Source organism: Salvelinus sp. IW2-2015, linkage group LG23 (assembly GCF_002910315.2).
Source record: "Salvelinus sp. IW2-2015 linkage group LG23, ASM291031v2, whole genome shotgun sequence".
Lineage (NCBI taxonomy): Eukaryota > Metazoa > Chordata > Actinopteri > Salmoniformes > Salmonidae > Salvelinus > Salvelinus sp. IW2-2015.
The window spans coordinates 42699227-42721324 of record NC_036863.1 but is presented as its reverse complement, the minus strand read 5'-3'; the positions used below and the strand labels follow the sequence as shown (position 1 = coordinate 42721324).

The 22098-nt window shown below is 42.9% G+C and overlaps 1 protein-coding gene across 1 annotated transcript; it reads right to left on the bottom strand.

The window, feature by feature from the left end:
• Positions 1–2147: 2147 nt before the first annotated feature.
• On the bottom strand, positions 2148–20551 carry LOC111950745 (platelet-derived growth factor receptor beta). The gene is made up of 23 exons (XM_023968603.2): positions 20429–20551; positions 14704–14777; positions 14246–14527; positions 13612–13869; positions 13310–13440; positions 13038–13197; positions 12639–12822; positions 12397–12512; positions 10724–10844; positions 10222–10433; positions 9805–9899; positions 9047–9179; positions 8808–8912; positions 8560–8670; positions 8297–8459; positions 7974–8125; positions 6120–6238; positions 5834–5956; positions 5043–5154; positions 3263–3362; positions 3043–3148; positions 2683–2954; positions 2148–2434 (listed from the first exon to the last, which is right to left on the bottom strand). Exons 1-23 carry the CDS (start codon positions 20449–20451, stop codon positions 2272–2274), a joined length of 3315 nt encoding a protein of 1104 aa, XP_023824371.1. The 5' UTR covers positions 20452–20551; the 3' UTR covers positions 2148–2271.
• Positions 20552–22098: the final 1547 nt, after the last annotated feature.

Here is a 22098-nt window from a genome sequence, read left to right as displayed (position 1 = left end):
CTGGTAGAACTCTATTGGGCTTCATGTAGAACCCTCTGTGGAAAGCAGTGGAGGGTCCTCAGAGGACCATCCTCAGAGAATTTCAGAATATTATTTTTTGGTGAAACATTAAGAAAGTTATCCTTTTTAGATAAAACTATACTAAATATATTCACGTCACCAAACAATTGTTTAAAACACACTGTTTTGCAATCAACGTCTACAGTAGCCTCAACAGCACTCTGTAGGTTAACACCACGGGGGGTGTAGCCGGAGGACAGCTAGTGTCCATTCTCCTCTGGGTACATTKACTTCAATACAAAACCTAGGAGGCTCATGGTTCTCAYCCCCTTCCATAGACTTACACAGTAATTATGACAACTTCCGGAGGATGYCCTCTAACCTATCAGAGCTCTTGCAGCATGAACTGACATGTTGTMCACCCAATCAAAGGATCAGAGAAYTAATCTAGTACTGAAAGCATAAGCTACAGCTAGCTAGCACTGCAGTGCATAAAACGTGGTGAGTAGTTGACTTAAAGAGAGAGAAAGACAATAGTTGAACAGTTTTGAACAAATACATTTCTTCAAAAATGAAGATCAAAGAGAGGGAGASCTATATTTMGTTTTTTTTTCACTTTCACTTTCTTAGCTAGKGAATGCAGCTAGCTAGTTTAGCCTACTCAAACACCCRGCTCAAACAGAGATGGATGCTATGTTACCTAGCTGACTATGGCTATCCAACAGTGGATCTCTTCCAAGTCAAGGTAAGSATTTGGTTTGATGAATTTATTGCCACCGGGGCCCGCCAATGTAACTGCTAAACTGCTTGCTAACTGTACACTGTACGGCCATGTAGTGGGTTTATTAACGCATTAGTTCTAGTAGCTCTGTTGACTTGACGTTAGATAATATGGGGACAAAGATGTAGGCTGTGTGTAGCATTTTTTTCGCCTGGTCACAGACAGCTATCATGTTGTGCACTGAAGTMMACAAGCGAAGGGAAAAGGTGAGAGGAGTAGATGCAAGAAGGAATTCTACAACAATCAAAGGGATCATGCTGTTTGTATGTGGCTGCTATGAAATTGAACTGTTTGARTGTGATCAGGGGTGTATTCATTCCGCCCTTTCTGTTGGAAAAAAAAGCTTAAACGGGGATAAACATAACTGAATTGGTCCAGTAGAAACTCTCGTTTGCAACTGTTGGACTAATGATTACACCCTAGATCAGCTAGATGCAGGCAAKATTGTGCAAGGCGGWTGAATGTGTCAATGTCTGTCACCTTGATTACTCAAATTTCTCTCGACCTGTGCGCCTATGTTTTAAACTCATTCATAGGCTAGGTTTTAGCAWMCTCATGACGGGTATAGGGAAAATTAGAGTATCATGTAGTAGCCTAAACTTATCGATGTTACGTTGAACTGAGTGAATGGAATATGAATGACAAAAAAGGGTTGTTCAAAGGGTTCTCCTATGGGAACAGCCAAATAACCCTTTTAGGTTCTAGATAGCCTACACTTCTAACGCGAGTGGGGCGTGTGTTGCTTCGTTACAATGATYGCAAGAGCAGCTGCTGACTGATTTGACYGCTCCAACGCAGTTCCACCTCCAACACCGCCAAAGCATCCKATGCAGCTGTCTGCTATCGCCGGTTAATGCTTGATCTGATTGAATTTAGGCCCATGTTTCGAGGCAGTGTTTGTTTACAATCACATTGWTTACAAACAGTGGAGKTAAGAAAGCTTATATTTTGGGTTCTGATGGGGCATGACAGTTGAGCTAAGCAGGCATTTCTAAGTTATATTCTTCAAGAATCAATGGGTACATATCATTCATTTAAAAGTCCCAAAATGTATGCTTACATTTATTTAATCGCTTTTTCAAAACATAATTTTGTCTAAAATTGAGAATGAGAAGTGCAAATATGAGGTGCATTACTGCAAGCTTACATTCTCTTTAAATTATAATTTTTTKAATGATTGAAATTAAATGTATTCCCATGCCAAATATACTTTTCTTTACAGTTTGACAACTTCAATTTGATTACATTTGCATATAATATTACCATTTCCATTTGTCAAACTGCTGATGTTTTTTTTTGTGAATCGTAGCATTAAAAGGGAAAAAGTACCTGAAAGATATACAGTATATTACCAATATACAAAAATAATAACGATATAATGTTTCCTAAAAGGGCCTACAACATTAGTGTTTAACGAACAACACACATTGTACATGTACCACATTGTCCTATACAGTAGACACCTCTAACTTCAGCTCTCTAATGAGGGGCTACAGGAAACTCTCCTCCACTTCAGGGGTACATGGAGACTGGGGGAGCTTGTCTTCTTGCGTGGGGGGAGGCACCTCTTCCTCTGTGGGTACTGGTTCYTCTAGGGATGCTTCTGGTCCATCCAGGGAGGCTGTATCAGTCTGGTCGGTTGTGCTTGGAGGACTAAGGCAGAACAAAGATTGGTTTTACGTTATTACTGCTTTATTAATGTCAGAGTAAAATCAATAAGACCGAGTGTCAATAACAATAAGCAATAAACAAAAACCCAACATAAGAAAAGATTGTGCAGAATTGGGAAGTCCTCAAATGCTGCCTCTGACTCACGCAGCCACACTCTTCCTGTGGCRAACAGACAGCCACAGAKTTGACAGACAAGAGACACATTCTGYGGARAGAAGATCCTACGTTACCTTGATGTRCTCTGTGTGGCGGTGTCCAGCACCTCACCACCTGCTTCTGCCTCTTCGGCTACATGGATATCTGGGATGGCGATTATGTAGTCAGTCTGGGAGGGGCCAGCCTCCTTCCCAGTCTCCTCTATCTCCCCTGTCTCCTGACCCGCTCGATCCCCTGAGGAGTGGTCAYCYGAAKACACAGCTGGGTTCCCTGCTGRTATGGGTTTGGACCTGATTGCAGCRTGGTGSTCGYTCTTCAGAAAGCTCTCATTCACCTGGGTGTATTTCTGGGGTGGTTTGGAAATGATATGGAGTTATTAATACATGAGCAATCAAAATAGCCATAGTGTTGAGAATTATTCTAGTTCTCTATACCTTTTTGTAAGCATCAGTCAGCAGGTTTCCCATCAAATTAACCAGAGAGGAGAACAGTGGCCTCTTCTTGAATTGCTCATCCCAACACTTGCACATGACGTCATAGCTGAAATAAAAAAAAATATTCAGAGTGAATTTCACCTTGTCCCATGCATGCAGTAGTTATTTTACTTATAACCACAMAACTCCTACAGACAAAGAGAGACAGATGAGGCCTTACATCTCGTCTGTAGCATRAGCGGGTTTAGGCATCCTGTAGCCTCTCTTCAAGGCAGTGTAGAACTGTTCATTCATGGGAATGTCAGGATAGGGCGTTCCTCCTGAAGTTAGGCCGAAACAAGGTGTATACAGTGGATTCGGGAAGTATTCCGACCCCTTGACTTTTTCCAAATGTTCTTACGTTACAGCCTTATTCTAAAATTGATAACTACTTTTTCCCCCCCTCATCAATCTACACACAATCCTCCATAATGACAAAGTGAAAACAGGTTTTTAGAAATAAAAAACAGAAATACCTTATTTACATAAGTATCCAGAACCTTTGCTATGACACTCGAAATTGAGCTCAGATGCATCCTGTTTCCATTGATCATCCTTGAGATGTTTCTACAACTTGACTAAAATTCAATTGATTGGACATGATTCGGAAAGGCACACACCTGTTTATATAATGTCCTAAAGTTGACAGTGCATGTCAGAGCAAAAACCAAGCCATGAGGTCAAAGGAATTGTCCGTAGAGCTCCGAGACAGGATTGTATCTGGGGAAGGGTACCAAAACTTTTCTGCAGCATTGAAGCTCCCCAAGAACACAGTGGCCACCATCATTCTTAAATGGAAAAATTTGAAACCACCAAGACTCTTCCGAGAGCTGGCTGCCCGGCCAAACTGAGCAATCGGGGGAGAAGGGATTTGGTCAGAGAGGTGACCAAGAACCCGATGGTCACTCTGACAGAGCTCCAGAGTTCCTCTGTGGAGATGGGAGAACCTTCCAGAAGGACAACCATCTCTGCAGCACTCCACCAATCAGGCCTTTATGGAAGAGTGGCCAGGCGGAAGCCACTCCTCAGTAAAAGGAACATGACAGCCTGCTTGGAGTTTGCCRAAAGGCACATAAAGGACTGTCAGACCATGAGAAACAAGATTCTCTGGTCTGATGAAACCAATATTGAACTGTTTGGCCTGAATGCCAAGTGTCATGTCTGGAGGAAACCTGGCACCATCCCTAAGGCAACGCATGGTGGTGGCAGCATCATGCTGTGGGGATATTTTTCAGCGGCAGGGACTGGGAGACTAGTCAGGATCGAGGGAAAGATGAATGGAGCAAAGTACAGAGAGATCCTTTTTGGAAACCTGCTCCGGAGTGCTCAGGATCTCAAGCTGTGGAGAAGTTTTACCTTCCAATGACCCTAAGCATTCAGCCAAGACAACACAGGAGTGGCTTTGGGACAAATCTCTGAATATCCTTGTGTGGCCCAGCCAGAGYCCGGACTTGAACCCGATCGAACATCTCTGGAGAGACCTGAAAATAGCTATGCAGCGACGCTCCCCATTCAACCTGACAGAGCTTGAGAGGATCTGCAGAGAAGATTGGGAGAAACTCGCCAAATACAGATGTGCCAAGCTTGTAGCATCATATCCAAGAAGACTTGAGGCTGTAATCGCTGCCAAAGGTGTTTCAACAAAGTACTGAGTAAAGAATCTGAATACTTATGTAAATGTGATATTTCAGTTTTTTATTTGTGATAAATTTGCAAAAATGTGTAAAAACCTGTTTTTGCTTCATCATTATGTAGTATTTTGTGTAGATTAAAAAATATTTCATTCATTTTAGAATAAGGCTGTAACGTAACTAAATGTGGAAAAATTCAAGGGTGTCTGAATACTTTCCGAATGCACTGTAACTAATATCAAGACATACATTCATAGATATTATCTCTAGTTGCAATAACAAGTAAAGAATCAAAACACATYTGTTCTATGCAGAGACTTTTGTATTTACCTAGAGTAAAGATCTCTGAAAGCAGAATGCCAAAAGACCAAACATCGCTCAAGGTTGTGTAGAGGTTCTGGAAGATACTCTCTGGAGCCATCCACTTCAGTGGCAGGAATGTCTATAATATCAGAGACATACTGTAGGTAGTCCATTTTAGGTACTGACAGTTGCGATACAGAGTTACAGATGTAATTATGGAAAATTGCCTTCTGCTTTTGGGACAGTGAAGAAAATTGACATTGTTTTGGTATTCTGACCGAAGTCCTGTACCATCTATGGCATAATGACTTTTGGAAAGCTGTTTCACATCCTCTTCTGATCGAAGACCAAAAAAGCCAAAAGCCAAGAAAACCTCAGTGGAAAGAGTCTGCAGCCCAGATATCCAATAACTCAACCGCATTTCTGGCAAAAACAACTTCACCCTACTAGGAACTTTTAGCATTTAAAACCCCTGAAAATGGCGCCTGCGCCATCTTTTTAACCTGAAACATATTTTACTCTCAGGATGTAYAGAATTAACCAGCAATACAGCAGTCTGTTAGGGGGGAAAAAGAGCGAAAACCATTTAACATTACAGTGTTGTCGGGCAGATAGTTTGCATAAGTAGGTCATATTAACCCACATCTCTGGAAGTTCCTTCTAAAAGCAATTGTCTTTCAGTTTCAATCACTTTCATCTCCGAACAGAATGGCTGTGTGGTTGTTTCTTCCCCTCCTTTGCTTACTGCACATCTTCCAATGGCCTGTAAACAAATACACAACGTCAACAAAAAAAAAAAACGAAACAAATGAACTCACGTTGCCTTTGGCTATGTAGTTGGAGTCGTTCATGACGTCACGGGCCAGGCCAAAGTCACAGATCTTCACCAGCTTTCCCTCGCAGATGAGAACGTTTCTGGCAGCCAGGTCACGATGAACACACTGTGAGGACAGGGCCAACAGTATAGACTATTATTGAAGTTCCTGTGGGTTCAGTAAGGTCATTTACACATGTTCTCCAGAATCAATGAACGTTTGATGTGACATGGCAAGAAATGTAATGATATGAATAAGGATGTGTTATSAAGCTCTTCCATAGTCATACATTCTTGGATGCCAGAAAGTCCATGCCGTTAGCCACTTGGTAGCTAAAGCCCACCAGATCTGTGTAGCTCAGAATTGGGGAGTCACTGATAGACAACGCGAYGTCTGCTCTCTCTTGGCCTGAGCAACATGAAAAGAGAACATAAAGTTGTCAGAAACTTTGAGCCAGACCGTGCAAACAAATTATCAACTGACGGTGTTTCTTCAAAAGAACAGTGTTAAAAGGCATTGTCTGGTTACACAAGAGGTTGAAACATATATCTTTTTCTGAAAGATGCTTGCGTGTCAAAACTCTAAGCGGAGAGAAAGGCTTCCCTATTTTGGTCTCTCCGGTAGTATTTCAACATCAGGGGTCTGYTTGTCTGCTCACCATCTGCCCGGACCGGGATGTTGAAATGTCTTCAACACACTAAAGTAGCGTGAGGATGACCATTGTTTGCTGCTGCTTACCATAATACATGATGAACAACCAAGTTTTCATCAAATAAAATATTGGTTTTATGAAGTCTTTTATGCCTTTTAGTATGTATATTGCTTAAACCAATTAAAAAGTGTATGCCTGTGTCTGAAATGGCACCCTATTCCCTATATAGTGCACTACTTTTGACCAGGGCCCATAGACCTCTGGTCAACATTTGTGCACTATATAGGGAATAAGGTGCCATAAAACACACATTTCTTTGTAGAAAGCAGGGGTTGGAACRGAAATACATTTCCAATCGGTTCATTTTGAACAGAACCATTATTTATTTTATTCCGTTCCACTGCTCCAACCAGCAAAATAAAGTTCTGAACCAGTTCAAACCTCCCAAAAAGTACCGGTTCATATCGTTCTTTTCTGTTCATTTTTAAACCTYTGAAATCATACTTTTTAAACAATTAGCTCGACATTAAATTACCTCACCAATCATGCACTGCGGATAGAGCAGCTTGCTATGGAGCAGGAAAACTATAGCTCAGTGAGTTGTTTACATGCTGTGGTAGAAAGACAAKTGTAGGGCACGAGGTGCAACTGAAATTTTACTGGTGTGGAGAGTGCAAGAGAGGGTGAAGGAGGAGGAGGCTTGGCTTGAAGTGCTGGGCGTCTTGTGATGACATGCATTATCTGAATTAGGCCCACAGAATCATACCTGGAGGATCGGCTTTTATAGAGGAACTTTGAATGTCTTTGAACTTCAGAGTTGGTGTAATGTTGGACCAGAGCTAGCTAACAAGCTTGYGTGTGGAGAGCGGCACCTGGATTAAAAGCACGTCTTACCTTTTTGTAGTTAATACATCCCATGTGAAATGTGATAACTATAGAATCCCTAACTAGCATTGAAAAAGTGAATCCATTCTCCTCTAATAAAAAATCTCTCTCCCTAACTTCTGAATCATACTTACGTCAGTAGGCTACTAGACAATGCTTGGAGGGGGATGGGGGACAGGTAGCCTAAATGAACACATACTGGCAAAGACACTGGAAGAAGTTTCTGATTGACAGAGGGCTTTGAATAGGCGCTTCGTTGCGTTTTTTATGGGACTGGAAGAAATGGCCAGAACATTAAATAACGTTATTAACCGGTTCCATGTTTTTAAAATAACATTTCTGTTCGAGGAAAGTATAGATCACTTTCGTTCCYGGTTCTGATTCTGTTCCTTGTASTTATTTATTTTTGTTGTAAAGTTATTTTTCTGGTTTTCGGTTCTGGTCCCTGAACTGGTTCCAACCACTGAAAAAGAAAGTAGCCACTGGGCACAGGCGTCAATTCAACGTCTATTCCACATTGGTTCAACGTCATTTAGTTGAAACGACGTGAAAACAATGTTGATTCAACCAGTGTGTGCCCAGTGGATAATGTGTACAAAAATGTACCTTGTCCTTGGTAGTTGTTGTCCTGATGGTAGGGTGTCTCATTGGCTGAAGGCTCGATGTCTGTATACTTGATGTTGTCACTCAGCTCTTGCATTGGGACATAATTTAAAGAATCTTCCTTGGTCATGTCCATGTAACCCCCATCRCTCTCACTGTCAAAACCCAAGGGCACAATTTGTTACAATAAGTGATAGTACATCTTTGACTTACAGAAAGCATAGGCCTCTGAATCCATTTTCCAATGCAACTAAACATTGAATGCTGATGGGTGATTTTGCAATGTAAAAGTCAGTAGTGTGTACTTCGGAAGGCATCAGTCTTGCCTTTTTCCTTGGATTTGGACTGGACTCTCTGTGCTGTTCCTGCACATATCAGCATCCCTGCGGTTYTTGTCTGCGTAGTACTGCAGGAAGTTGTGCTTGTTGCGGTGAAGGTAGTCAACCAGGTCACCATAGCAACAGTACTCAGTTATGAGGTAGATAGGACCTTCAGGACAGAGAAAAGTGGGCAGTTGTTAACACACACTTTGACTAACRTATCAGAACATGTTACGTCTATAAGCAGTTGTATGCTTTCCAGTTCCCACCTCGTTTCGTACAAGCCCCCAGTAGGTTGACGATGTTTAGATGGGGCCCAAGGTGACTCATTATCTTCAGCTCAGATATCAGAGCCTGAGTCTCACTTGTCCTTGCTGTGGCTGTCCGTCAAAACAATAGCAGAACATGCAGCGTTGCAATACTTTCCCATGGTAGAATGAGTAACGAGGTCAGTGGTTTGTGTGTAAAATGGAGGAAGTGTCAAGTTGTTGGTATTAGTAAAGCATAAAGCACTCACATTTGAGCATCTTCACAGCCACTTTGGTGGTGGACTGAGCGTGACCAAGGCCATAGGCTGTGGCCTCCACGACCCTCCCAAATGCTCCRGAACCCAGAGTGTGACCTGGTATGACAGAAAATGAGGTGTACTGTTAGCTTAGCTAATGTCAAATATATCAATACATCATGATTCATAAATAGGCTACAGTATTCACACAATTATACTAAAACATTCCCTGTAATATAATAGTCGCTCACCCAGGACCAGGCTGTCCCGGGGCACCTCCCATACACAGTCATATGGCAGGTGCATGGGGTCCATGTAGGTGTACTTATGGCCATCTGAGCTCACTGACTCGATCACCTTCCAACGGATCTCATACCGGGGCTTCTAAAGGCAGATACAAAAGGCTGTCAGAGTTTTATATATCATATATTTAAGTAATAMGGCGTCGAGGGGGTGTGGTATATGGCCAATATACCACAGCTAAGGGCTGTTCTTATGTACGACGCATCGCGGAGTGCCTGGACACAGCCCTTAGTCGTGAAAAATTGGCCATATAGCACGAATCCCTGAGGTGCCTTATTGCTATTTTAAACTGGTTACCAACGTAATTAGAGCAGTAAAAAATAAATGTTTTATCATACCCGTGGTATACGGTCTGATATACCGATGGCTGATGGCTGTCAGCCAATCAGCATTCAGGGCTCGAACCACCCAGTTTATAAGCAGTATAATACGTCATTGTCCCCGAGGGGAAATTTGTCTTGGACAATGAAAGAGTGCTGCTGCTTCCACAAAAATACATAAATACATAGAATCAACAGAAAGTTTGTTATGCCAGGCAAGGCTGTGACTAAAGTGGCAGTTCCACATGATTTCAGACCTACTGGCCAGGCTCCAGTCAATTATTGCAGTCTTCGCTAATTTTACGGTCTCATCTTTCAACAGTAGCATCACTCTCAAGACAAATGTGATGGGAAGGAGATGGGTTTCTGTTTTTGGCGGGGCTCACCTTTCTCCAAAGGGCGATGAGGATGACGAGGAAGATGACGGCAATGACCACCAGGGCTAACACTGCAGCCAAGACAGCCACCTGGGAGAAAAGAGCTGCAGATACACACACACAGAGAAGGGGCTCATACAAGAGGACAACCTCAGTGTTCCTTCATTCATACTCTGTTAGTCAAAGCCAAAGACTAATACATTTCTATGCTTTTATTTTTTATAAATATGTCTGTAAAGTGTATTGAGGCTTTTGATCAATGCACTTGAAATAGATTGTGATTTGAAAGAGTTTTTATCAGTATATCAAAAGTAATCAAATTGTTTCCATTTTAAATTAAATATTTTAAATGAGAGTTACTGTAACTACTTATAGCTTATTTGCATATATGTAAATACTTCTCGCTTATTTGCATGAAATGCTTACAGTTCGAGACCAGTTTGATGTCCCAGGCCCTGCGCCCTCTCTCATTGCGGGCTTCACAGCGTACTGATGTRATACCCCCCATGGTCTGGAAGGTCAAAAGGCTGCGGACGTGGTTGACCCCTGAGGCCTCGATGTAGCTCACGTTCATCTGGATGCTGACGTTCTCYTGGTCAGCCGACAGAGACTTCCATGCTGTGGTCTTATTACTGCATCTGGGTGAAGATGTCATAATTAGCTTCGATGGTGATAGAAAATATGCTTGTTCAGTCCGTGAGACTTTCTGTCTGAGCGAGATATGGGGTGACTGAAAAAAAMAACAGCTATAGACTATTGAGAGTCCAAAATAAGCAACAGGTCTAACAAATATCACTCAATTGTTTAATTACAATGTGTGACCCTTTTGTAACACTGCCCTCTACAGATTGAGAGTGAAAGTCAAAACTGAATAGCCTGAATATGCTTCATTGTGTTGGTCAGTATTTCCAGGGGTCTGTTCCCTTACTTTCCAATGCTTTCACAGCTGTACCAGTGAATGGTGGGTGTGGGGACCCCCTCTGTGACACAGAGCACACCGTGGCCCTGGTCCATATGCTGGTCAGACAAATCTATTATCTTCGGGGAAGCTGCAGGGAGTGGAAATATCCAATGAGACAGTGAAAGGTAATGAAATATAGATACACTGAACAAAAATATAAACGCAACATGTAAAGTGTTGGTCCCATGTTTCATGAGCTGAAATAAAAGATCACTGAAATGTTCCATATGCACAAAAAGCTTATTTCTCTCAATTTCTTTGCACAAATTTGTTTACATCCCTGTTAGTGAGCATTTTTCCTTTGCCAAGATAATTCATCCACCTGACAGGTGTGGCATATCAAGAACATTGTGCTGGGGATAATAAAAGGCCACTCTAAAATGTGCAGTTTTGTCACACAACACAACATAATACCACAGATGTCTCAACTTTTTGCAATTGGCATGCTGACTGCAGGAATGTCCACCAGAGCTGTTGCCAGATAATTGAATGTTAATGTCTCTTCTGTAAGCCACCTCCAACATCATTTTAGAGAATTTGGCCTCACAGCCCTAGACCACGTGTAACCACGCCAGCCCAGGACCTAAACATCTGACTTCTTCACCTGCGGGATCGTCTGAGACCAGCCACCCGGACAGCTGATGAAACTGTGGGTTTGCACATCCAAATAATTTTTGGACAAACGGTCAGAAACCGTCTCAAGGAAGCTCATCTGCATGCTTGCCGTCCTCATTAGGGTCTTGACCTGACTGCAGTTCGTAACCGACTTCAGTTGGCAAATGCTCACCTTTGATGGCCACTTGTACACTGGAGAAGTGTGCTCTTTACACGTCATGTGGGCGAGCGGTTTAATGATGTCAACGTTGTGAGCAGAGTGCCCCATAGTGGCGGTGGGGTTATGGTATGGGTAGGCATAAGCTACGGACAATGAACACAATTGCATTTTATCGATGGCAATTTGAATGCACAGAGATACCGTGAAAAGTTCCTGAGACCCATTGTCGTGCCATTCATCCGCCGTCACCTCATGTTTCAGCATGATAATGCACGGCTCCATGTCGCAGGSATCTGTACATAATTCCTGGAAGMTGAAAATATCCCAGTTCTTCCATGGCCTGCATACTCACCAGGCATGTCCCCCGTTGAGCATGTTTGGGATGCTCTGGATCAATGTGTATGACAGCGTGTTCCAGTTCTCATCCAATATCCAGCAACTTCGCACAGCCATTGAAGAGTAGCGGGACTCTATGTGAARGAGATGTGGCTCGCTGCATGAGGCAAGTGGTTGTCACACCAGATACTGACTGGTTTTCTGATCCACGTCCCTGCATTTTCTTTTAAGGTATCTGTGACCAACATATGCATATCTGTATTCCCAATCATGTGAAATCCATGGATTAGGGCGTAGTTAATTTATTTAAATTATATGAACTTTAACTCAATAAAATCTTGGAAATTGTTGCATGTTGTGTTTACATTTTTTGTTCAGTGTAGTTGATTGTTTAATCAATAGAAGAAACTGTTCAACATCCTTTAAATTCAAACATGATAACTCAGTAAAGAAAAATGGCTGAATAATGATCCCATCTAATGTAGACATGTCTGTCCAGAGTTGATAATGATTCAGGCGTGTATCTTACACGTGACTTGAAGATCAAAGGTTATCTCCTTGACGTCATCTTCATTGGCCACCTGGACAGTGTAGAGGCCCCTCTGTTCCATCCTGACCCTTACCAAGGTCAGAGTACTGAGGTAACTTAAGGTCAAAGGTCAAACAGAACACAATCAACATCACGGGGCTTATGTACCGATTCTCAATTTCATTGTCACCGTAATAATAGTTTTCTTTGTTGGGCTGTTCATGATCATGTATGATGGGTACCTGGTCTCGTGCACCTGTCTGGTGTCCATGGATACAGTTTCCCCAGTAAGGGTGGTGTTGTCTCTGGTCCAGAGCACCTGAGGTTTGGGATACGCTTCAACCTGCACTGTGAGCTCAACGCTCTGATACTGGAGCGCTGAGACATTGGTGTTGATGGAGGGTTCCAGATCCACAAAGCCCCGTTCTGTAAAATGACATTTGAATAGAAGATCACTACCTTATAGATGCATGGCAAGAACATCAATCAGTTAGATACTTTCCAAAGCAGACACACACACAAAGCCCATTGAGGTCCCGTTACATTGTGCATAGTATTTCCACCTTTTCATTCGATTTCATGAAAAGTTACTCAGCTTATGTTGTCGTGAGTTTGGAAAAGCTTTGAGGGTGTTTGCTCACCCAGAACAGTGACAGTGAGATTATCCATGGCTGACTTTCCGGCAAAAGAGTCCTGCACTCGACAGATGTACTGGCCAGAGTCCTCCAGAGTAACACTGGAGATGTTCAAGAAGGAGCGGATTCTAATCTCCGATAGAAAGTCTGTCAGTGGCTCAATTGTCTTCAGATGGAAACAAAAATATAACAGAAGTAGGAACAGCATAGCGACAACCTAATTGTCAACAAAAGAGATGATTATGCTTGTTAATATAGGTCACACATTGTCCACTCACCTCTTTGCGAGGAAAATCCCATTCGAAGTAAACCATCTCTGCTTCTTCTACAGTACAATTAACCATTAAAGCCTCGCCTTGTTTCAGCACAGTCTTTGAGAGTGTCATGAAGGCGTTCATGGATTTGGGGACTGGAAAGAAYAAACCGGAAGAGGACATTATAACAGGTCCGACCTTCCTGCAGCCTGGTCTTCAATAAGCAGTTWACAGCTTTTTAAAGAATATTTGAAGATTGTGCGTTGAGACATTTTTTTTTAAATTTTGGTTTAAGTTTCACTTTGAGGGTTGACACGGAGCCTTACCCACAATGCTGTAGACATAATACACCTGGGACGCCTTCTCCTCTCCGTTCATGGCACCTCGGCAGATGTAGGAGCTATCTTTCAGGATGGCGGTGAACCCTTTACTGGGGTGGTATGTTCCCTCCACAGGGGCCTTGCTGGCCCTCTCGTACAGGGTCACGTTAATGCCAGGGTCAGTCACCACGCAGGGAATGGTACCTTCCTCTCCCTCCTTCATCACTACTGCTTGCTGCAGGGGAAGAAACCATTCCTCCGGGTCTGGGGAAGTAAAAAGGGAAGTAAAAACAATGAAATTTCTAAAATAGCCTTTAGAGACACGGGGACATTGTATTCAAACGGTAGAGGGTGGTGTCTATTGTGAAACGAGCACTAATTTGTATTAGCTTTGAATTGTAACAGTTTGTCCCTCCCTAGTCCTCCTAAAATAGAAGGTCTAGTGSTCTAGGATGGTCTAGTGGTCTAAGCCACTGCCTCCAGATCACGTATCGCTGCAGCATGGGTCGAATCCGGCCCACTGCTATTTCAGCACACTCTCTCCTCTATCTTTCCTCTCTACCTCTGTCCTATCCAATAAAATAAAACACAAATGCGTGAAAAAGAAAATAGAAGGTTCATAGAGGCTGTTTGGTCTCACCTGGTACAAACACCGATATGTCCTTGGCCTCCTCTGTAGAGGGCTCTTCACAGATATAGTTCCCAGAGTGCCTCCAGGTGACGTTGTGGAGGACCAGCACACTGGTTGTTCCCCTGTCCTCCACAGCCACTCCCTCCAGGCTGGGGTCGTGGGGAGACTTCCAGGTCACCTTGCTCCAACCAGAACAGACCACCGTGAAGGAGGAGTTGGTGCTCAGTGTGACCTCCTTCTCACTGGGGCTGAGCTCCAGACTGAAGCCCTCTGGACAAAACTGCAGCAGCACTGGGAAATGTATTTAGTATTTATTAGGATCCCCAATTAGCTGCTGCCGAGGCAGTGGCTACTCTTCCTGGGGTTCAAACATAATGAGATGAACAACGCGAACACGTTACAAATGTACAGTCTTGACCAATTTACGATCCAACTACAGTGTAAAAACCCATTTAGCTTTTTCTTACCTGCAAAGATGGCCACCAAAGGCAGAGACTTTGCCAAGCCCAACTCCATAGTGCCAGTGTGAATTGATAACACTCTGGAAAATAAACATTGAATGGTGAAGGAGTCCGTAAAGGAGTACTGTGTAGAGAGAGGCCTTTAAATACTATGTATGTGATGTTTTTAGAGGGATTGTAAGCATGGAGGACTTGCCGTGTCTGGAAACAATTAGGCTCAAATCAAAGAGTGGAGAGCACAAAGATGGCAAGGACACTGGGACAGGAATGAGTGGGTGTACTGGGAGTGCACAGAGCATGTCAACTCAAGTAAGTAAGGTCTGTGAAATGGAAGCTCATCAATCASGGGTAGCTGTAACATAGTAAGTGTAAATCTGTCTCCATCCATTTAGTATGATATGTTTCGTATGGTATGATTTAATTTGGGGATGTCCATCATCCATTTTGTATGATACACGCTTAGGAAAAAAAAGTTGTATTGTATCTAGAACCAAAAAGGGTTCTTCGGCTGTCCCCATAGGAGAACCCTTTGAACAACCCTTTTTGGTTCCAGGTAGAAGCATTTTGGTTCTAGGTAGAACCCTTTTGGGTTCCATGTAGAACCCTTTCCACAGAGGATTATACATGGAACCCAAAAGAGTTCTGCCTGGAACCAAAAAAGGTTTCTCCTGTGGGGACAGCCGCAGAATCCCTTTGGAACCCTTTTTTCTAAGAGTGTATGTTACAAATTAGCTAGGCTAGGGGTTGAGGTTAGGGGTAAGGTTCGGGTCAGGAGTTAAGGTTAGGGTTAAAGAAATCGTTAGCTAGCCTGCTAAGTTGTTGCAAACTTACTAATTAGCTAAAATGCTAAATTTTCCATGATGTGATCCGAACACGCAACCTTTGGGTATACGCCCACCCATCCTCCCTCCCTCCCTCCCCGCCCGCCCGCCCGCCAGCCCGCCCACCCAAACTCCCTTCTTTCATTTTTGTCTTAAATAACCATACGATAGATATGTAACACATCTGTCACAGATTTACATTTACTCAGTAGCGGTGCGTGGGYAAAATCACTGGGGAAGCCGAGCCAGAAAAGCCAGATAATTACGTTGTTTACTCTATGACCTGTTAGTTCATATGCCTTGCGACCGTGATATATAGGCCTAAGACCGAGACAATAAGAAGACACAGTGGCAGAATAAATTCAACCACACCTTTGTTTCCTCACAAAACCAGAGAGCAACCTCTGTCCGGTGAAATCCACAAAGCATAAGCATAAGCATATTGTAAATGGTTACATGACCCACAGCATTGTCATGCAAGTTAATGTTTCCGACATTTTCAGACTGCTAAACAACTATTTATTTAGAACCACGGAGAGTTACCGCAAGTCGCAAAGAAAACACAAGCTGCCTCCACTATTCCAGCACCATTTCAACTTCAAACATTTCAGCATCACAAAATCACCGATAGTTAGTCTAATACAGTGACAACTAAAGCATACCAAAAACAATTTAGTTCAATCAACACAAACTAAATATGATGTGGCTTTCCATGGTTCTGATTTKTGTGTGTACGCTAGTTAACATTAGCCTTCTACATCTATATACATTTTGAACTTCCATCCTCTCAGTCCAGGGGCACAATGTATGAATTTATGGTTGGATCAGAGTTGCCGTTATAATCATTGGCCAGTACGGAGAATTAAGAAAAACCACAAGTCCAAATCCCTATCTTCATCCATGGTTAATTTAGGGAAGGGACAATTTTAGCTAGCTAGCTAGCCACCGGAGGACAACAAAAAACGAGATGCAACAATTCAAGAATGTTTCTATCAATGACGAATTTCACTTGATGCGATGTGATAGGAGTGAAGTCAAATCCAAACTGGCTTCCCTTTACACTTTTTTTTGGTGCACCAGGACCATTCACAGTTGAGCTCACTCAGTTTAGCTCAACACTGATTAGCTATTATTTTATACTTTTTTTTCAAGGGAGGCCAAATGCATGCTGGCTTTCCTTGCATTGGGCTCCCGAGTGGCGCAGCAGTCTAAGGCACTGCATCTCGGGGCAAGAGGTGCTACTATAGTACCTGGTTCGAATCCAGGCTGTATCACATCCGGCCGTGATTGGRAGTTCCATATTGTGGCGCACAATTAGCCCAGCATCGTCTGGGATTGGCCAGAGTAGGCCGTCATTGTAAATAAGAATTTGTTCTTAACTGACTTGCCTAGTTAAATTTAAAAAATGCTACTGGCGGCAACAATGTCATACTCTTTATGACCAGACACCATCAGATACATCAGATACAGGTACAGAGACAGAGGGGYGCTGTTTTGCTCGGATGCTTTCTCCGGTGAGATAGATTCAGGCTCTTGCGAATTTAAGGAAGATTATGGAAACGGAGAGAGACTAAATATTTTGTTTTGTTTCTTTGTCAATATTTGGGGGAAGCCTGGCTTCCCTTGGCATGTATGGATACACACCACTACATTTACTATGTTTCTTCTACTCTTTGAGGCCAGGCTGAGCTCACAGTCAAAATAGAGATGTCACAGCTGGGGGTTCCCAAAATGTATGACATACTGCTTCTGGAATTCACYACACCAACCAGCAGGTCTTTCTTCCTCTGCACTTTTATCAAATGTTTGTATTAACCTATTGAGAGCAATTTTGTTCGTACAATCTGAGTCATGGTCTCTTATGATTCATCTTTTCCATTCAGTCATAGTAATGTCATGTTGTCAAAGCAATTGACATTCGGAGTCGAACATCATTGGTTGTCTCAGACCACTGGCTGCAGGACAAAGAGGCAGCAGGACACTGCTCTGCTGTCTGTCTGGTACCATGAATCAAAAGCATAGCTCTCTGCTACAAGACCCTTCAGCCAGCTATAGTGATCCTCAGCAAGTGAAGTTAATGTCCTTCCCAGCTATGTCTGAAAGTGAGAGTACAGACGGGGCATTGGTGGCAACTCGCAGGCAAGAGGTGCAGACAGACAGAACCTCACTGAGATGTGACTGCCATGTTAGCCTCTCTTTCTCTCTCTCCCTGGTTTTACTAGAGCTAAAAACAGACTCCCCYCCCATCCTTTCATTAATCACACTGCCTTTTTCTCTGGGGAATGAACAACTCAATGAACAGACCCCAGGCATTTTTAGACAGAATTAAAAAGAATTGCTCTAGCTACCTGATCATTTCAATTTCGTGTTCCCTCTGGAAGCAAACGGAATATGGCATGGATTTAATGACTAGACCATGCAGGCCAAGTATAAGGAAATTCCATCTGAAAGAAGCAATGTGTTTTCAGGGGAAAATATCAAGAGGTAGAGGAAGAGTGGTTAAGGGGAGGAGGCCACATAGAGGGAGCTGTTGGGAAAGAGCCCCAAAGATAGGGGGGATTTTCCACAGAAAGCCAGAGAGCCAATGCGATCAAAATACCTTGTTGAGATAAGCAGCTCTTTTCTAATCAAGCATCCTCTCGGGACTCGTGCTCTTTGAGGAATTAAAACAAACATTATTTGCCAGAAACCAAAACCTCTCTCTGGCAAAGGTTTGCAAATGAACTCTTTCTGAAAAGCATCAATAGTAAGCACATTGGCCCAGGTCCTATACTGTTAGTTGGCCGCTGCCCAAGAGGGGCTGGCTGTGAGTCAAAATGTCTAATMAAACAAAATAAACTGTCTCTGTGTGACCTGACCTCAGATCAAATAAAGGCTGTTTACATGAACACACMCAAACTCATTTCACACTCATACTACCTCCTCACCAGGGAGGTACCGCTGAGTAAGTGAGAGATACTTTATCTAGAGGTCTAGGCAAATTCGGGATAAGACTGAATTCCCAACGGAACTGAACTGGGCATCACCTCATCAGTTCAATCGGTTATAGTCTGGAGCATGGTGTTTACGAAACCCTCTGCGCTGAGCTAAAGAAGCCAGCTGCTTTCTTATCCTTGTGAGGGAGGCAGAACCTGGCCATCACAGTGTCTCTGTGATGAGGAACACTGGCCTCCCTTGTGTGGGGGCGAGTGACTGACACACCAGACGCAACCAGCCTGTGAACACAGATGCACCCTACCATAGCCGCACTGCATGCCATGTGTTTCCCACCAATCAGAAAGGCTGCAAAACAAACTGGACCTCATATGGCCTACGCGTCTGTATCCGATTTCCGATATAGCACCGTCAACGCCTCCATGACTGGTACATTTTCAACCTTCTCATTGGGTATGGCATATTTTTATTTAAAAAATATGTACTAAATTAAACACAAGCTCCTCCTAGCTCATCGCAGGCCTATTACATGGTAATAGGCGCTCGAGTAGCCGCTATAGCAAAATGCAATGGAAATGAAATCACACAGAGGCCATCRTTTCACCGTTTCAAATACACGTCAATAAGCTGTCATCCTTGCGAGTTTGGCCTGACTAGATGTTACATAAACGACCCCGCAGCAGTATATTGATAGACATTTTTGTCGTTTTCAGTACTAAGCAAATGTTCATCTGTGACCAAAACAAGGCCGTAATCAATTTAACACATGTTCCATACATTGTCTGGATTGAAGGGAGGGGTAGGTGGTGGTTATAGAGTAATCCAGTTACAGGGTATAGAGCAGTACCCAGTTCTGGGGTAGAAGAGTATTTTAGGCCATTGTTTTTAGTTGAGAAGTCTTGTTGTATTACTTTTACACCATTGAGGTCAGTACATCCTGTGATGGAAAGTAAGTGTCTAGTAAAAATGGAAGGGTGTATGGGCATGAAACTCTACACTGCACAATCTGCTATTGCAATTTGGTGTCTTTTTGCACCACGTGATCTAGACRAGCTGTTTTTAATCACAGCTACAGTAGTGGGTTCGTTTTCTTCTTTTTTTGTTGCTTTCGGGTGAATTGTGTATCTGTAGTGACATTCCACGCATGCCTTTTCTCATGTCTTCATTCTTTGGTAAGTGTGCAAGAAGCACGGCAGCACACAGCAGTGTTGACTCAAACGTACAGAATCATATAATGTTGGCACGGGATGCTACTGAAACCGCAGTTGAATAGTCAATATATAATGAGCTGTGTGGCTTATGGTACACTATGCAACAGTATGGTAACACACTATGTCCATGTGTTCTTTGACCATTGTGCCACTGAACTGAAAACCAAACAAGTGTTCATGTCGAACAGCCCCCGTTGAAGGAGATGAGTGATATCCATAGAGGGTCAGTAAATCTTTCAACAGATAGACAGACGTGTGTGGCCGCCGTGGCTCTCAACCCATGTTATATGCTGTTTTGTTTTCATCTATCTTGGGAACAAGTTTGACCCTCTTGTCAATAGAACGGAAGTATTTTGAGTATCCTTACATGTCTGGAAGTACTATTTGGTTAAAACCCTMTTGTTATCATTTAGCTGCCTTGCCTGAGGGGAAGGAATGCACAGCAAGGGGATAYGCATACCAGCTGCACTGAGAGACAAGCTATTCGGAAAAACATCAGTTTGCGTCGTTCACTCTGACAATACCACAAGAGAGACCCATCAGGATGTGGATAGCTTTGTCACCCATCACCAAGTTGGGGATTTTATAATGCCTGAGAGCAGAGAAACCAGTACTGTCTCACATCCAAAAGTGTGGGTTGGCAGTTGTGAAATAGTCCGGGCTGGTTGCAGACAGAGAGACGCAGCCTTGAAACCCTCCTTTTTGTGTGTTAGAATAAGAGTTGGGAAGAAGAAAGATGATAAGGACGATATGGTCGTCACTTACCTTGGGAGAGTTCCTCTCCACATTTTTCACCACCCCGTCTTGTCTGTTGACTAGTAAGATATCCGTATCCTTTCTGAGTTGGAGAGAAGTCCTTGATTTTGATGTTGAGTGAGCTCCTTCAATTTGCGGGGATATATGGGTGGAAACCTTCAGTCTGGCGCATGCTTTAGGAGAGTGGGTGTATGGGAAGTAAACAATACACAACAATTCTCTTGAAGCCATTAGGGTAAACAGTTCCTCCTCCTTGAACAGGACAGCATTCTGGCTAGAATTGCTATGTCCGTTCTTACCACAAAAGGACAAACAAATCAATACAAAATAAATATCTTATCCACTGGCGGAAGTCTATTATTGCCTTGAAAGTCAATATTATTTCATTCCGATAAAGAGCGAGAAAAGAGAACGGCTGCTGCCTTTCTTTGAGGGTCCAAGCTCTMTATCTGTTTTCAATCTTGGCTTTTCAGCCCTTCTTTTTCCTTTTCCTTCTCAGGATGTGAGTGGCTGGCTAGAAAATGCAGGGCGCTCGCCAGAACSTTAGCTAGAGCTTTTTTWWTTKKKGTTTTTTTTGTGGGGGAAGGGGAAGCAAGGTCAGTGGACGGATTTAACTGCTTTCTGTGAAGTCACTCTTGGACRGACAMCGTCTAAATGTTCAGTGTGTGTTTGTGTATGTATGAGTTTAATCGTCTTCCATTAGCTAAAATAATAAAATAGTGAAATTCAATTCARTACTTCCAAAACTTTTATGACTTTTTGGAGAGGGCATTTGGATCTTATTTATCCAGACTGTGTGCGGGATCATATTCATATGAGATTTCCCACATAGCACTGCTTTAGAGAGAGGGAGATGTTAGTGCTGGCATGTTCCTGCTCTCTCTGACACGGCAGTGTTTGTCATGGCTCTGCTCTGTGGGAGGAAAGGCACGCACACACACCCACATGAAATGAGGCAGACCCTGATTACTGACCTCACCAGTTTTAGACCAGTGTGTGGGGGTAACCACGAAAATGAAATCGAAGTTTATTGGTCACGTACACAGATTTGCAGATGTTATCGTAGGTGTAGCGAAGTGCTTGTATTTCTAGCTCCAACAGTGTCGTAATAATACCTATAAAACAATACAAAACACTATACACATAATTCAAAAGTAAAAAGAAAGAAATTAAGAAATATGAGAATGAGCAATGTCAGAGTCCGGAACAAATAAATAAAGTATTCAGACCCCTTGACTTTTTCAACATTTTGCTACATTACAGACTTATTCTAAATTTGATTGAATAGTTTTTTTTCTCTCATCAATCTACCCACACTACCCTATAATGACGAAGCAAAAACTGTTTTTTAGGAATTTTTGCAAGTTTATTACAAATAAAAACTGAAATATCACATTTACATGAGCATTCAGACCCTTTACTCAGTACTTTGTYGAAGCACCTTTGGCAGCGATTACAGCATCAAGTCTTCTAGGTATGACGCTACAAGCTTGGCACACCTGTATTTGGGAAGTTTCTCCCATTCTTCTCTGCATATCCTCTCAATCTCTGTCAGGTTGGATGGGGTGCGTCGCTGCACAGCTATTTTCAGAGATGTTCGATCGGGTTCAAGTCCGGGCTCTGGCTTGGCCACTCAAGGACATTCARAGACGTCCCGAAGCCACCCCTGCATTGTCTTG